The 18,200-nt window shown below is 32.3% G+C and overlaps 1 protein-coding gene across 2 annotated transcripts; it reads left to right on the top strand.

The window, feature by feature from the left end:
• The first annotated feature begins 1,496 nt into the window (after positions 1 to 1,496).
• Positions 1,497 to 16,909, top strand: LOC113518484 (chromodomain-helicase-DNA-binding protein 1). 2 transcript variants are annotated; one of them, XM_026903440.3, is made up of 24 exons: positions 1,497 to 1,898; positions 2,936 to 3,024; positions 3,287 to 3,649; positions 3,838 to 4,017; positions 6,010 to 6,194; positions 6,480 to 6,809; positions 6,948 to 7,198; positions 8,427 to 8,540; positions 8,909 to 9,073; positions 9,375 to 9,655; positions 9,763 to 10,120; positions 10,198 to 10,572; positions 10,656 to 10,907; positions 10,997 to 11,164; positions 11,257 to 11,377; positions 11,763 to 11,950; positions 12,443 to 12,614; positions 12,694 to 12,856; positions 12,934 to 13,300; positions 13,623 to 13,841; positions 14,161 to 14,469; positions 15,115 to 15,341; positions 15,563 to 15,868; positions 15,949 to 16,909. In XM_026903440.3, the coding sequence occupies exons 1-24, from the start codon at positions 1,890 to 1,892 to the stop codon at positions 16,154 to 16,156; spliced, it is 5,400 nt and encodes a 1,799-aa protein (XP_026759241.2). In that variant the 5' UTR covers positions 1,497 to 1,889; the 3' UTR covers positions 16,157 to 16,909. The 2 variants fall into 2 exon arrangements, with proteins under 2 accessions (XP_026759241.2, XP_026759240.2); XM_026903439.3 differs by having other exon boundaries at positions 15,494 to 15,868.
• The last annotated feature ends 1,291 nt before the right edge of the window (positions 16,910 to 18,200 follow it).

Below are 18,200 nucleotides of genomic sequence, written 5' to 3'. Positions count from 1 at the left end.
TATTGTATATATATATATTAAACTATTATATATATATATATATATATATATATATATATATATATATATATATATATATATATATATATATATATATATATATATATATATATATATATACTATTATAACACTGGACTATTATAACATTTAACTATTATAACAAGGAATAAAAATTTTTGAAAAAAAGAAAAAATGGTATCGACTTTATTATAACAATCGATATATAAAGATGAATTAAACAATTAATAGAATTATATATTTAAAAAAATCTCCAAATCTATTTTGATTATTATATAGTTTTGTCAGTTTCTGTCAAATTGGGAATTTAACTCAAAAGCAAGAGACGAAACATTCAATAGATAAAGTAGATTTATGAAAGGATCGTCTTTTATGAACAAGGGGGTATAATTGAAATAAAAGTAAATTCAATTCAGTTCAATTATAAGATATTCGTAAATACATATTTTTACATATAAAAAATATAAGTAGTCTTTCTATTATATACACATCTATCATCTAAGTACTATAAATATTAATAACAAGACTTTAAAAACTGACTTAAAGATTCTTTTTTTGAGATCACTGCCATCTGGTAGGGTTTCTAGAAGAATTGCTGCATTTTTACGCTAAATGGCTATGAAAATGCGTTAATCAAAGTATAGGCCATCCTTCTGGTTTTTAGAGGTTTTCATTCGCCAACGCAATATCTCTTTGAAAAGACTCATGGCCTCGGGGCACTACAGATCCAGAGCCTCAACTCTAAATGACACAAATATCCATTTCCATATATATCCATTTCAGGTGTATTGCGGCGGCACCAGCGCCATGAATGAACTTGAAAGTTAAGACGGCACCACCATATCGACGCAGGTGAAGTCTCATACAAGTGGATGCCATATCCTCCAAGGTACTAAGGACATCCCCTCAGATCTCTGTTGTATCTAAGAGCTGCTGTAATATCTAAGAGGCAACGAGTCCATATACTTCAAATGCGTCTTCAAATGCGATATTAAAGAGGGAGCTCATAATGTACTTTTTTTTCAATTTCCACATAAAATATTGCGGAGAGGCTAAATAATATATGATGTCTGAAGTAATATAAAATAAGTTTATTGCATATAAAAAAATATTTTTATAATGCTCTTAAAAAAAGTAAAGGCATTAGAGGTAACGTTTACGGATCCTTTATCTATTTATAATATACGTTCCTAGTTTGTGTCTCAATTTTAAATATAAATATCTCATAACGTCTCTATATTTATTTAAAAAGATATAGTCGTATTATTTTGTAAGGAATTGTATAAAAATACAAACGATTAATATAATATTGAAAATTTAGTATAAAATAAATTTATATTAAAAATATAGTCGTATTATTTTGTAAAGAATTGTATAAAAATACAAACGATTAATATAATATTGACCTGATTATAATCGATACTAATTATAAATTTTTTTTTAATAGACATCACTAGAAATTGGTAGCTGGCATAATGCAATATGGCTGTAGAATATGAGTTTCGCTGGTAGAGTGCGGTGCTCACATCATTTCAAATAGAACGGAGTATTTCTGACGGTTCTAAAGTTTCATTTTTAATTTTTTAGTGATTGTTTTTTCTGTTTACCTTCTTTTAATCAAATTTATGTGGTAAATTTACGTGTTTTTCATTTCCGTCGTCACCAGAATTCATTCGACGACAAAATGGCGTCGCTTGACAAGATATTACTGAAAAATAGTTTTTCATATTTTATTAGTTTTTCTTACAAATATGTTTAAAAACATTACCACAGGTGTTTTATTAGCTGTTTTCTCAATGAAATCCTCACTTTTAATTAGTTTCGTTTGTTAATTATATAAGTAACGCCGTTTTCTTTGAATTTCCACAAAATGCTCTTGGTAAGTGTTTCTTAGCTATTTTTCAAACTGTTTTTGTGTATTTGTATATTTAATTCTATTTTTAAGCTTTTAAACGGTCTGAGTGTGGTCTAAATGCATTGGGTGTGGCCCTGAAAAGGGACAATTTTTTAAGACGTAATAGTGAATTTCTTGGTTTCTGTGATTGTTTACAATATATTTTGTTGTTTTTATGTATTAAAATGTTCTTGTCTCACAAAATAATCTATATCCAATGTTTCTTTGTTACGTAATCTTCCTATAAAGGCCACTGAAAATTATTTTTGAAATAGATCCATTTTTACAATTTAGCTTTAAAAATTGGCTTTACCTTTGAAGATATTTGTTGTTGAGGTTATGTATTATTATTTTGTTTAATATAAATACCATTATATACCACTAACTATAATAAATTAATTGGTAAAGTTCCCTATTTAAACATAGGAATTTTGATTGAATTCTTCAGAAATACTGATTAATTTCAACATAAAAACATAATAATTTTGAGGTTATACCTTCTGTTTATCAAGTATTATATGATTCTTTTATGTGTATGGCTTTTTATGTTTTAAAAATAATGAATACAAGGGCAGTGGGCTTGTTATTACATTGCCTTGCATGCTTACAATTTTTTTTCTTAAAAAACAATCTTTTCTTCATAAATGATTTGTTTGAATACAAATCTTTGTATGCAATTGTATGATTACATCTAAATATTATTTGTAATACATTGTGTAAACAGTAGCTTTTATTTCTGTAGAAAAAATGGAGTCTATGAGCTAACGTTGAAAATAAAACTATAGTTTTTCATCAGGGTGTGTTTACTTTTTATTCGAAGAGATTGTAAATCTTGTATATTTTAATATATTTAATCATTATTGTGTTCGAATTTCATTCATAATACTTATAAAATATATTAAGTAGTTAAATCATAAATTTAGTCTCACATTAATTGTTTTAAATTTCTGAATATATTTATTCTTTATTAGATATTTTAGTATACATTATGAATTAAGTATTTTTTTTTGTAATTATTATAGAAAGGGTTTATGACTGAATCAGGCAGTGAGTCAACAAGTGAGAAGGGAGAGAAGAGTGATTCCAGTGGATCAGGCTCAGGGAGTGAAAGGTTCGTATATTTTTTTTATTGTTTATGCTACTTAGAATGGCAAACAAGCTGACAGACCACCTGATGTAAAGTGGTAACCATTGACTATAGACATGAGCAGTACCATGGACATAACAGTATACTGTTTCACCCATGATACCCCCCATGTATTATCATTCCTGAGGACTCTGGTGTTATTCCTTTCTACCCAGTAAATTCACTGCCATTTAATTTTTTTAAAATTGTATATTGCCTTCATTTGTCATTTATTTGTGTTGAACAGTGATAGTGGATCAAGCTCATCAGGTTCAGGCTCTGTCGGAAGATCAGGGTCAGAAAAATCTTCTGCAGGAGATAGATCACATCACAGTGATGACACCAAGTCTTCACCAAAACACAGTAATCCTAATTCTTCTAAATCCGATCATCATACTGATAAGGAGTCCACTGATGATGATTCACCAACAAAATCAAGACCTAGAAATAATCATGGCAGGGTAAAATCAGATCTATGGGAAGAAAATCCTGATATATATGGAATCCGAAGATCTGCAAGATCACGTAAAGAACCCGATCGTTTAAAATTAGCAGATAGTGATTCCAGCGAGAAAGGAAGAAGTAATCATAGGAAAAGTAGGAAAAAAAGGTAACAAATGCTTTATATGCAATTTAGTGTTCTGTAACAGCAGTTATATATTGTCTTGTTTCTGTATTTGAATTGTTGCAAATACTGAAATCTACAATAACTCCCCTAATATTTTTTACAACATACATTCTTTTATTTTATAATTAGTTTGTTGTATGCTTTTTTTTTATAATTAATTTCTTTTTTAGTGATTCATGGAATTCAAATACATCAGATAGTGATAGTGATATGAAAGGTTCACCACCACCACCATCAAAAAGACCAGGCCAAAGAAATGTACCTCTCAGAAAAAAGAAACCTACTAGGAGAAGAAGGTTTTCAAGTGAAGAAGAGGAGAGTACAGAGGGCTCAGATGAGGAGACGAAGAGGTATGGTCATGTTTATTTTTTTTTTAATTTTTTGTTAGTTTTCATTAATATATTCTTTGCAAATCTTGTTAATTGTGTTACAACATGAATATAATAAGTTATGTTTTCTACAATAGGTTTTCTAATATTTTTAAAATTTAATTATCAAGATGTGTTTTTATGCATTAGCAGATCTTGTTTATTTATGATATTTTGTTAAAATAAAGGTACACTGCTGGTCAAAAGTTTGAGACTACTATAAAAAATATAAAAAACAAAAGTTAAAACTTTATGAAAAACAGGTTTTAATGTTGCTCACAAGATTTAAAATTCAAAAATTACATGAAGTCTTGGTGAATACAATGTTCTAAAGAAAACACACACAAGAGAGTTTAGAGATATTTTTCATCAAAATATCCTCTTTTGCATTGTATGACCCGTTTTACTAATCTTGGCATGCGAGCAATTAATTTGTTTTTAATCTTGTGAGATATTCCTCCAGCTTTCTTCTAATGCATTCTACAGGGGGAAAAGGGATTGTTAGTAATGGAGACAAAGAATCCTATTGCTAGCAATATATCCAACCAGGTCGACCTCCTCGCAGTTCCCCCTGGAAACTATCATGGTTAATTCCTGATGAATTCATCATGATGGGCTAACTGGCCTGTTTTCATCCTCATCAATCACCCTTCACTGGTGCCTCGCCAGCATATCCCATTAGCGCAGGCGGGGTTACCACTCCATTTTCATCCAATAAAAAAAAATGCATTCTACATGACCTGCTGTGAAGTAGGACATTGTTCTTGCACTTTTCGGTCAAGCTCTTCTCACAAAAGCTCTATAGGGTTAAGATTGGGGCTTTGGGGTGGCCATGTCATGTTTTTTTAACACTTTTTTGTTTAAATAGCCCTATATCATTTTGAACTCTGCTATGGATCATTATCTTGTTGGAAAATAAATCTTTGGCCGATTAACTTTAGTCTGGATAGAATAGCATTTTTCTACAAAATTTCTTTATAATGCACCTTTTTCATAATTTTTTTAATTTGACTAGATTTCTATTCCCATAGCCGAGAAACAACCCCAAACCATAATAGATTCGCCACCATGCTTGATTGGTAGTTGGGACTACACACTGTGGCATCATCTTTTCTTTTTGAACCAAATATTTCAAATTTAGATATGTCACTCCATAGCCCTTTTTTTTAATCTTCGGTCCAGTCTCGATGACGTAGAGCCCATTGTAAACGTTTTTTCTTATTCTACCGTTTTAAAAGAGGTTTCCGAACAGCAACGCGACCAAACAACTTGGCGTCTCGCAATCTTCTTTGCACTGTAGACACTGATACAGGTTTTTTCCGATATTTGTTGTTTTCAACACGAATTTATGGGGCTGTTAGCGTCTATTTCGCTTGTTGGTTACCACAATAAATTTGTTTTAACTAGAAGTCGTAGCTTTTGGTCTTCCGAAGCGTGGACGATCTTGATTACTGTCAGTTTGTACTGTACAATAGTGTGATGAACACGAATCTTCGATAATTTAATTTGAGATGCAATTTTACGTTCAGATTTGCCTTCATTATGGAGAACAACGATTGCAGATCGCATTTCAATACTAATTTTGCGAACTTTGCCCATTTTAGAAAATTGTTGCTTTTTTTGGCTTATATAAAAAAGAATAAGCTTTTATACAATCTTTATAAAGAATATTAATAATTTTTATTACCAATATTTTGAAAATATCTATTAATAATAAAAGTTTTTTATTTGTGGTCTCAAACTTTTGACCAGCAGTGTATGTTTTTATTTTTCATGAGATGTACTTGTGAGCGTAATGTTATATAATTGTTTGTTTGATTAATGTCATTATATCACTGAATTGCAAGAATGAAATAATAGAGGCTAATAAAGTTTTTTCAAATTGATCAAAATGTTATACTATGTAAACATTATGATGTTCTTATTTAACATAAGTTCGTGTCTTTAATGCAATATAATACACATTTCCTCCAGTCGAACAGCTACGAGACGTACAGGTGCTGCAGTCAGCTATAAGGAAGCTAGTGATGAACAAACTGATTCTTCAGATCTTTTGGAGGTGGAAGGTGGCGAGGGTGATCCAGATGCTGAACCCGAACCTGAAGACCATAGTGAAACAATTGAAAAAGTTCTGGGAAACAGACGTGGGAAGAAAGGAGGTATTTACATATCTTCAGTATCAATTATTTACTTTTAGGGCTTTTGCACATAAGGAAATGTAAAAAAGAGCATACATTCTTTATATAAACATCGTATTCTTTTATCAATCAAATCAGGTTTTTTTTTTATTTCAAAATTAATATACAACATTTTGATAGAAAAAAAGTGAAAGAATTATTTCTGCATGCTTGGTATATTTTTGATTTTTTAAATTTCGTTATCATTTGCATTTTGGTGCAAATATACTGTTAAATTTTAGCTAATGTCTTCTTATCATTATGCAGTCACTGGCAATGTGACAACAGTGTATTATATAGAAGAGCATGGAGATCCAAATGAAGGATGTGACCCTAATGATGAGGAATCGACAGAACCTCAGTATTTGATAAAATGGAAAGGATGGTCTCATATTCACAACACTTGGGAATCTGAAATGTCACTAAATGAACAAAAAGTTAAAGGCCTTAAAAAATTAGAGAATTATATAAAGAAAGAAGCAGAATTGTCCTGGTGGAGACAACAAGCAGGCCCTGAAGATATTGACTATTATGAATGTCAATCTGAATTGCAACAGGAATTGGTGAAAACATATAACAATGTAGAAAGGATAATAGGTAAGAATTTTTTTCTTTAGTAATACTTCTTATTATTTTTTTTTCTAATATGGCTTTCATTTTTTTAACAGTGTATGCAGGTACATTGTATGGAATTAATATTGTAAAAAACCTTTGTTTTTATTATTTTTTTTTCAGCCGAACAAACAAGAGAATTAGAAACAGGTGGAGTTGCCCATGAGTATTTCTGCAAGTGGGAATCTTTATCTTATGCCGAGGCAACATGGGAAGATGCAACATTAATAGAACGAAGATGGCCCGAGAAGGTGGAAAACTTTAAATACAGAGAGGCTACCAAAACTACTCCATCAAGACATTGTACAGTTTTAAGGAGGCGGCCTAAGTTCCATCAAGTTAAAGAACAGCCAGAATACATGGGAAAAGATCAGGTAAATTACCAGATTTATTTTTTGTGCATGTCACTCTTTTTAACTGACTGTTCAAGAGAGGATGGTATAGTTTTGCAAGTATATACATATATTTATTTATGTCTAATCTTTGCTGCAATATCTAACCTAACTGACTTTCGTGAACTCTACATGTGAGGTGTCAATATTTTTCTGCAGGTGTGATTGGTATATGATGTAGTAATCACGTTAGTACTAAATAAATATGGCGGTCATCAAGTCTCCTTTTTTATTTTTTTATCACATTATTTTTTTTTGTTTTGGTGTAAAATATAATACACTAGCCTTTACCCAGCTAAGGTGTCTTTTGGGTATTTATTTTAAATTTTCAGAATGATATAAAAATAATATATATTATGATATTGTAGCTTGCAGTACTTAGAGTTGTGTCTATTTATTTGTAAGTTTTTTTATGCAACTTGGAATGGCAAACAAGCTACGGCCTACCTGTTGAAAAGTGATAATCATCACCTACAGACATGAACAGTAACATATTGTGTTGCCCATTATACCCCTTATGTGTTGCTGTTTCTGAAGACTAGGGTGTTATGCCTCTTGGGTATTAGGTGTTATACCTTGTGATTTCAATGCCATATCTCATTCTACAGACTGAAATGTAGCCATGCAAATACAATTGCTTAAATGGCAGGAACACGAATGGGACAGAGCTACAATAAGCAAACGACTTTTGCAGTTTCTCTCTGGTATTATCTGATGAGCTGGTAGTAATTAAAATGGATTTAAAAAAAAAAACAGTATCTATTTATAAGTGGTTCATTTCATTGTAATAATTAAAGTAACATGATCTTAATAAATTTATTTTATTGTTGTTAAATTTTGTTAAAGACATCGAATATTCGTATGGAGAAAGGAAGTTTGTGTTCTATTTAATGAAGGTTATTAGCAATAACAATTATACTTTTAAATAACGCCATCTGTGAGCAATTTGTGGACTTATGAATCTACGGAATTTACAATTTGCTTTGAAGCACAGTACTCTGTGCTGAACATTGTTATTTGCGCGTTGTGCTACTTATATCATCATATCTTTGCTTTATGCTTAAACATTATATGATTTACAAAATATTTATGAATATAATTTATTAGAAATATAAAAAGACGTTTTTAATGATGAACCCACATATTGTCTAATATGTTAACGTAAATGGCAGTGCCTGATAAAACATACAAATTGTTTTAATTTTTACAGACTTACGTATTAAGAGATTATCAAATGGATGGATTAAATTGGTTGATACATTCCTGGTGTAAAGACAACTCTGTCATATTAGCCGATGAAATGGGTTTAGGTAAAACAATACAGGTAAGTTGTTTTTACTAGATAACGTTGAATAACAATATACATTTTTCTTTCCTAATTAATATATCGAAATTTATGCTATAATGCAGTAATGAAAGTATTTAGTACTTTGTAAAATTATATATACCATAATTACAAAAAGTCTTTGGTACTTAAATTATATGTAGAAGAAAGTTTTTACATTTGAAAGATAAATTCCAAATTTTTTCGGTTTGTCGATATGTGTGCCAATGGTCAGTATTATTGTGTATTTGTCAGTAAATTACGTTCAAACATCTAAATGGAATTTGGTATAGAGATGAACAATATCCTAGATTTAAATTAACAGACAATTTTATATAAATTTAAAATTATTTTGTGTTTCTCTTTAGACTATCTGTTTCCTGTATTACCTCTTCAAGTCGCAACAACTATATGGACCATTCCTATGTGTTGTACCTCTTAGTACCATGACAGCATGGCAAAGAGAGTTCCAGCAATGGGCGCCAGATATTAATGTTGTCACATATATTGGAGATGTGGACAGTCGAAATATAGTAAGTTTGTTATAATTTGTTACTATTATCTACTGTTGAGATTGAGACCATGGGACTCAGTCCTCTCTGCCTACCTCTAAGGCACCTGGCTTCAGGTTAGATAAATTTACAGTTTTATTTATCTTCATTGCTTATGCAGAATTGCTTTTTGTATTTTATACAATCTCATGTTTTGTACTAATAAAAAATTGATACTGATAACAAATATTTCAAATAATATTTCATGTATGTCATGCTTTGTTGTAATTTAATTAGAGAATTTATCATTCAGTTTAATGCCTGTTTTTTTTTTATTCTACAGATTAGACAATTTGAATGGAGTTTTGCAAGTTCTAAAAGACTAAAATTTAATGCTATATTAACAACATATGAAATCTTACTCAAGGACAGACAATTTCTAAGGTCGTTTAGTTGGGCATGTTTGCTAGTAGATGAAGCTCATAGACTAAAAAACGACGATTCTTTACTTTATAAAGCTCTAAAAGAGTTTGACACGAATCATCGACTGTTGGTAACTGGTACACCATTACAAAATTCATTGAAAGAGTTATGGGCGTTATTACATTTTATTATGCCTTACAAGTGAGTACAATTAGTTTTAATTTAAATGTTTATAAAATTTAAATGTTGGAATAAAGAACAGAAATATAAACAATTTAAATTTTATATTTTATTATTATTATTTTTAGGTTTGAAACGTGGGAAGATTTTGAAAAAGATCACGAGGATGCTGCTACAAAAGGATATGAAAAGCTGCATAAACAGTTGGAGCCTTTCATATTGAGACGGCAGAAAAAAGATGTGGAAAAATCATTACCTGCAAAAGTAGAACAAATATTGAGGGTGGAAATGACATCCATTCAAAAACAATACTATAAATGGATATTGACTAAAAATTATACTGCGTTACGAAAAGGTGTTAAAGGCTCAATCAATACCTTTATAAATATCGTTATCGAGTTGAAAAAGTGTTGCAATCATGCACTTTTGACAAAACCAGAAGATTTTGAGACTAGAGCTTCACTTGCAACAACAGATGCAGTAGAGGTAAATATTTTATTTATAAAATCTTTACAGAATGACTGTAGCGTAGAAAATATACTTAATTGAAAATTTTGTTACAGAAACTTTTACGAGGCTCAGGCAAATTACTTTTATTAGATAAACTACTTTGTAGGCTAAAAGAGACTGGCCACCGAGTTCTTATATTTTCTCAGATGGTTCGAATGTTAGATATATTGGCGGAGTACTTGCAGAGAAAGCATTTTCCATTCCAACGTTTGGATGGAAGCATAAAAGGTGAATTGCGGAAACAGGCCTTAGATCATTTTAATGCTGAAGGTTCTCAGGACTTCTGTTTCTTATTATCAACACGAGCTGGGGGCCTTGGAATAAATTTAGCAACAGCAGATACAGTTATTATCTTTGATTCCGATTGGAATCCACAGAATGATTTGCAGGCTCAAGCTCGTGCACATAGGATTGGGCAGAAAAATCAGGTAATTGTTTTATTTTATACTTTTGAGTGGATCTTTTATGTAATAAATTGTTGCCGCATTGTACTAAAAATAAAATGTTCTAGGTTAATATTTATCGGTTAGTCACGGCAAGATCAGTAGAAGAAGATATTGTAGAAAGAGCCAAAAGAAAAATGGTACTAGACCATCTAGTTATACAGAGGATGGATACAACGGGAAGAACTGTGCTTAATAAACGGGACGCCTCGGGGACTACTGCAAATAATCCCTTTAACAAGGAGGATTTGAATGCAATTTTGAAGTTTGGTGCAGAGGAATTATTCAAGGATGATGATGAGAATGATGAGGAGCCTGTCGTAAGTTATTACATTCGTTTAGTAATATTTGTAATAGATATGTTAACAGACCTTAAATCACTATTCTACTCTCTATTTTTTTTTTCTAGTGTGATATTGATGAAATTTTACGAAGAGCAGAGACTCGTGACGAAGGACCAACGTTAGCAGGAGATGAATTATTATCTGCATTCAAAGTTGCCAGTTTTGCTTTTGATGAAGAGAAGGCCGTAATGGATGTTAAAAAAGACAATACGGAAGAGGAGAGCAAAGACTGGGTATAATAATTATACTTAAAAAATTATGAACTATAATAATAATGTTGGTCTATATTTATAGACATTGTTTATACATAATTATTAATTTTCAGGATGATATTATACCTGAAAATGTACGCAATACAATAGCTGAGCAGGAAAAAAATAAAGAAATGGAAGATTTGTATTTACCACCAAGAAGAAAGAATTTGCAACAGAATAATGCTGATAACAGTAAGTTTATCTTGTGGCCTCATTGCGTCTATTTAAAAAGATTACAGTTTTGAAAACAAATTATTACTACAGTAAGGAAAATGCTGTGGAATGAAAGTATAATTTTGCATTTTTTCCTCTAAAATATTAAGAGTATATGTAATAATAAAAAACTTTCAGTAACAGTAGTAATATTATAAATGTGTGTCGAAACTGAAAATTCGATCATAAGAAAATATGCAGTTTCTATTGTGTTCATAAACAACTATTTGATTCTCTACTTTATAAACAAAATAGTGTAATTATATAAAAATAATAAGAATCTTAATAATTATAACAATTTTAATGGTATACTATTAGTTATAGGCTTGTATTATATTATTTCAAATAAATATTATTTGAAAAGAAGGTGGACGTAAACGGCGTGGACGTGGTTCGGGCGAGGGCGATGGGGACGGAGACGCCGATGGTGACGGTGACGCTGAAAGCGATGGCTCCGAGGGGGACGCTAGTGCCGACGACGACCGACCTCGAAAACGTGGCCGGCCTCCTGCATCGCATAGGGAGAAGATCAAGGGCTTTACTGACCAAGAGGTATTAATAAAACCTGAGTGTATTTAGATTTTCTTAACCAAAAGTAATATATAATCTATTTTTATAGTGATACTAAATGGACTAACTAGCTAGACATTACGTGATTTGTCCCTTACTGCCATCTATTGGGTTAATATTTTATTATCGGGATAAAAATTATCCCATCTGGTTGTTGCCATTTCGGGGGTTAGTAAGTAGCGAATATCGATATTTACGAAAGTGGGACGTTTGGTCCCTAGAACCGCACCCCTAGGTCGCAGTCGGTGGTCGCGTACTCGCTGGCACAGTGAACGGACTTTATGGGCCTGTGGCAATTGGCCGAAGCGTGGCCAAACGCCTGGTTTCTGTGGCACTAGGGTGAAACCGACGACGGATTCCATCCCTCTATTGTGATGCCACACATACAGAACAGTTCCGACACGGCATATACATGCTCCAGTTTGTCCTTATCCTTAAAAAGCCTTATTCTATAATATTTTTATCTGTTTTAAGATACGGCGATTCGTCAAAAGTTACAAGAAATTCTCTGCACCCCTGAAACATTTGGACAGTATAGCCTGTGATGCGGAATTACAAGAGAAGCCGTTAGCGGAATTGAAGAGGCTAGCTGAAATTTTAGAGGAAAGATGTAAAGCTGTGTTAAATGACGCAACAGAAACACCCAGTAAGTTCAATAAATTACGAAACTATTCCATATATTAAGATTTTTTATACAATTGTTGTAACCAAACTATATTTTACAGATGAACAAACTGAAGGTCGTAAAAATACCAGAAAATCTTTCAAACTCGGTGGTGTACCTGTTAATGCTAAAACATTGACAGCTTGTTTGGACGAGCTTGCGCCTTTGAACGACTTCTTGCCAGAAACTAAAGAGGAAAGATTAAAATGGCAGCTTGACTTCAGGTAAATTATTTCACTCTGTTAGTAATAATGACCAATTATTGTGAAAAAATTTTTCTCAAATGTATTTGTTGTTTTAGGACAAGGCCAGCTAATTTTGATGTTGAATGGGGAATTGTAGAGGATTCAAAGTTACTTGCGGGTATTTATCAATATGGTATGGGCTCATGGGAAGCAATAAAAATGGATTCTTCCTTTGAAATTGGTGATAAAATCTTAACTAATGAAGATAAAAAACCTCAAGCGAAACATTTACAATCACGTGCAGAGTATTTATTAAAACTAATTAAAAAGTTGCAAGATCAAAAGAATGGTAAACAAAAACAAAGGAAACCACGAATGAAAAGAGGCAATAAGGAACCTGTTACTAAAGACATAATAGAAGACGATGTGAGTTCTGGTGATGATAAAAAAAGTAAAACTAACAAAAATGATAAGGTTGATAAGGTAATGTCTCATTGAATATTTAATTATATTGGTACTAGTTATTTAAATGTTAACGTAAGTTATGAAAGTATGAAGTAACAGGTTTAGAGACCTTTGGTACTCAGTCCTCTCTGCTTACTTCTGAAGGATGCGCCAAGTAATAATAATTAGAAAATTATTTGAAAAGGTTTAAATTCTGTCTAGATTTTTTTAGGCAACTTCTTGAACATTAACCCATCCATCCATATATTATCAATTGAAAGTGTTATCCAATTTATATGGCTTAATTTAATTAAATAATATCTAAATATTAATTACCTTTGTATGTGTATTTATTTTATAGGGTAAATTGAAATTAGAGGAAGTCTCAACGCATGATGAAACTTCCAATGATAGAAAAGAAAAAGACAAAAAACGCACAAAAAAGGAAGGCAAAGATAGGACAAAGGGTGAAAAAGTTAAAGGGCGGAAAAAGCCAGCTGGACCTATGCATTTTACTGCTAATAATGAGCCAAGGGCATTGGAAGTTTTAGGAGATCTACATCCATCAGTGTTTGAAGAGGTATTTTAACAACATAATATTATATTAACAGGCAATTGCAAATTTTATCAGTTGACCGTTTGTTACATTATCATGTAACAAAAATTGATTTCAAATAAATTTTATAAGTTGAATCTCATTTATGTTTTATTAAAATTGGTTGTGTAATTTTTGTTTCAAAGTTTCACGTGATAATAATATTCAATAATGTTTAATAATTGTAACGCTGCTTTGTTTTAAAATTTCTATTTTTATTGTTTGATATTTGACTACATCTCTTGCGATAAGTAAAGAATTTATTAAATATTGGAGATAAATATTGTTATCGTATTTTTTGCAGTGTAAGGAGAAAATGAGGCCTGTTAAAAAAGCTCTTAGAGCTCTTGACAATCCAGACCAAACATTATCAGAGACTGAACAAGTTACCAGAACACGCGCATGCCTTTCTCAAATAGGGAATCAAATAGATATATGTCTTGAGGCATATCCTGATCCTGAAAAGAAAGTTGAATGGAGAAGTAATCTCTGGTATTTTGTATCAAAATTTACCAATTTTGATGCAAAACAGTTGTACAAGTTATATAAATATGGCCTTAAGAAAAATGTGGACACTAAACAAAAAGATGGAAAACACAAAGAAAATGTTAAGGTAATGTTAATGAAATTGGTAATTAGTCTATATTTTGGATTATTTGAGCGAAGGTTCGGCTTTTGTTCAGATAATATATGAGCATTTACAATGTTAAATAGATGTCACAAATTTTTTCATTATTATAATTACAGTGCATTGATTTTAATTAAGTTGATATTACTTTATTCTCTATTACTTCCCTAGTATAGGCATATACGTGGGTACGTATAGGGTTATTTTGTGATTTCTTTACATTTATGCGTGGTGTTTAGTTATTACGACACCGTAGGGATGAAAAGCAGTGTTAACCCAGATGCATTCCATTTTCATTCTGTTATCATATGGTAACCAAGTAAAAATGCAATACCACCTAGGCTTTAAATGTAATTTCAATATATACGAAAACGAAACAAATTTTTAATGCATTAATAACAAACACATTTTTTAAAAGATAAAACAAAAACATTATCTTTTCTGAGATTTACATGCATTGATGAAGAATATAATGGCATTATCGAAATGGGATCCATATATTATAAAAAAATGAATTAAAAATTAATATCATTTAGAATTAACAAAAAAAAAAAAATACACTTAGAACTAATTATTAATGTATGTTTGTTTATTAGTAATTTTTTCTGAAAACACATTATTAATTTACAGACTAATAATAAGAACAATCATAATTCAATTAATCATGTAAAAATAAATAAGAGAGAAATTCAAAATAATGATTTAAATAAAAAGAAAGAAAAAAGAATAAAAATTGAAACGGAAAAGGAAAAGTCAGATAAATCAAATGATAAGATACCACGTACATCAGGTGTTAAGAGAAAACTTGAAGAAGGAGAATGTGATCCAGAACCTAATGAGAACAAACGTCACGAAAGGTACTATATTATTGATTATCATTTCATTCATTAACCATTTTCATAACATTAATTTCATTTGCACGCCTGCTTCTATTGATTTAAATAATAACTCATTGTAGCTAACCTTTCCTAATTTGCTCACCACCATATCGCTTCTTCCATCCCTGCAGACATAAATACAAGCACAAGGATCACAGGAATAGAGATAGGAGTTTGAAGCGGGACGATTTGATATACAGAGACCGCAGCCGGCCGGATCGTGAGCGGGATCGAGACCGTGACCGTGATCGTGACCGCGATCGCGACCGCGACAGAGAACGAGATCGGGATCGAGACCGGGAGCGGGATCGCGAACGAGAGCGATCACGAACTCGTCGGGACAGTGGTGGTGTAGGACCGCCACGAGTGCGACCATCCTACACAATGCCACATCCCAATACATTGCATCCTGAGCATCCGACGCATCCTGGCTGGACTCCTCCAGCTTATCCTGGACCGAGACAGTATCGTGGCGATCGTAATCCACGACCGCATGATAAAAGACGGTAACTATTATTTACTATATTTATGAAATTATAATAACCTCTAAATCTGGTGATTATTTTAACTTTTAAATTTATTTTAGATACGGTAGCGGTGGATTCGTCGGCATGGCAGGACCTTACGGCGGATATTACGAAGGTTCAACCATGCCAAGTGGTATGGGCTTCCCACCGGTTCGTCCTTATCCAGATGAGTGGCGGGGTTACCCCTCTGATTATTCCTATGAAGATCGGGAGTATGAACGTGAAGTTTACAGACGAGATTATGATAGACGCGCGCCGCCTACTTAGTTTGTTTTTTGAACTTTGATTCTTTGTAAATATTTGTATTTCTATTGTAAATATTGGGTAGGTGATCTCTTTCCATGGACGCTGGTTTGACCGAAACCGTAAAGTGTAAGTGACAAAATAGTGCTGTGGTTTTTATCTATGTGATAAGTAAAGCGCATCGATTCAAATAAAGACGTTGATTAATATTATTGTGACTGTGTTTTGTAAGTAAGACTGTATAGTAAATTTATTTATTACCGAATATGTCGATTGATTGTTAATGTACAGATTTTAGACAAAATACCAATAATTTTTATATTATTTCAATTTTGTTGCCGATATTCCGGTTTTAAATAATATTTTTAATCTATAATTCGATTTTCTATTTATTTGATGCCTTTCACAATTTATGTATATTAATTTGACAGAAATACTGGTGATATAAACATAGGTTAATAAATGTACAAAATTTAGTATTGTTAGTAGGTTTGCATTCAAAATCATGTGCAATTTCCACTAAGAAATTTATAGCTTGATGAAAGGGGCACATAAAATTTGTCATTGCATTTTGGCAGTGTATAGGAAAGAGCGATTCGTTTGTGCATTCGATTCTCATTCTATATGCATTTCCGAGCCTTGGTCGGGCTCATACAGTCCTATTTTTATACATTATGTGAATTCTTAGTCTTTGTTACATGCGTTGGAATGTAATGAGATTGTGGAATGTAATAAATGGTGTCATACCATGATAATAAACATATTAAAGTTGAAAAAGGTGTATTTATTTATTATTGACAATTATTACTAGCGTCTGTTTGTATTTTTTTTATAACACGGCAAATTAGTATGCGGCTCATCTGATGGTAAGTGACCATTGCTACCCATGACCACTCTCAATATAAATCAATCGCAAGATATATCAACGCCAAGAACCCTCGACTTATTATCAAGGAAAGTGACTTGAAATTAAGGAGATACGACAAACGGCGTCTTTTATATGGTGAACGCGTAGGATCTGGGCTTGACAATGTCGATATTGACCAACATCTTATCCTAATCCGTGATCACCGCCCTCAAGGTGTCTATACTCTCCTTGGTTCTCCTCCTGTATCCAACAATTTCGGTTTGGAGTAGCTCGTTCTCTTCCGTCGCCGTTCGGGAACAGGTCCCCCGCCGCCGCGCGCATTGCGGCGATAGAGAGGCTTATAGTCCGAATCAGTAGTGCCCTTCAAGTTGACAAACCCGCGAATATAGTCCAACAACTGAAAGACGTTCTCGTTAAGGTTATTGGGTACCTAACCGGGCTGGAAGGGGGGAGAAGGGATTATTAGTAATGGGGATTAGTAGCTCTATTGCTAGCAATATATCCTGTCAGGTCAACCTCCTTGTGGTTCCTTCTGGAAACCAACGTGATTTATTTATTGTTAGATTTGTCACGGTGAGTTGACCTGTTTCATTCTCACCTATCATCCCTCACTAGTGCCCCGCCAGTATATACTGATAGCGCAGGCGGGGTTACCATTTCATTATTATCCATTAAAAAAAAAAAACCGAATTAGAAAGCTGATTCGTCTTCGTTCGTAATTTTTGGTAATAAATTTTAATGGTTGAAAATAGAACGGTAATCTCACCTGCGCTATGAATGCTTGCAGCATGGACATCAGTTAGAGATGATAGGTGGGTATGAAGTCAGGTCAGTTGGCTGATCACGATGAACTCGACAAGAATTAACCATGATGCTTTCCAAAGAGAACCGCGTGAAAGTTGAACTCGTGGTGTATATTGCTAGCAATGGGGCTTTAAATCCCATTATTAACAATAATTTTTCCCATCAGGTACTGTAGTTGTGTCGGCGAAAATTTCAGTGAAGCGATGATTCAGTAAAGAGGCCGCTTTCGTTTACTGTGCTAGAGCAGTTGCTGAAGTGTAAAATAAATTATTTCAAATGATAAATAACAAATCGAAACAGGAGAGGTGAATTATTATAGCATTCCATTATAGTATAGTATATGCTAATCTTAAGACCGCCCCTATTTCTTAAATATGCATTGTCTCGTAGTCCGCT

This window comes from Galleria mellonella, unplaced genomic scaffold (assembly GCF_026898425.1).
Source record: "Galleria mellonella isolate WM207_F2 unplaced genomic scaffold, CSIRO_AGI_GalMel_v1 utg132, whole genome shotgun sequence".
Classification (NCBI taxonomy): domain Eukaryota; kingdom Metazoa; phylum Arthropoda; class Insecta; order Lepidoptera; family Pyralidae; genus Galleria; species Galleria mellonella.
The sequence above is the reverse complement of the archived record's forward strand: the minus strand, read 5'-3'. Positions and strand labels throughout refer to the sequence as shown.

Bases quoted from the DNA above. Each gene is read 5' to 3' on its own strand.
- LOC113518484 (XM_026903439.3), top strand. The intron at 12,615-12,693 runs GTAAGTTCAATA...TATATTTTACAG, and splicing joins TGACGCAACAGAAACACCCA to ATGAACAAACTGAAGGTCGT. The intron at 14,470-15,114 runs GTAATGTTAATG...ATTAATTTACAG, and splicing joins AACACAAAGAAAATGTTAAG to ACTAATAATAAGAACAATCA.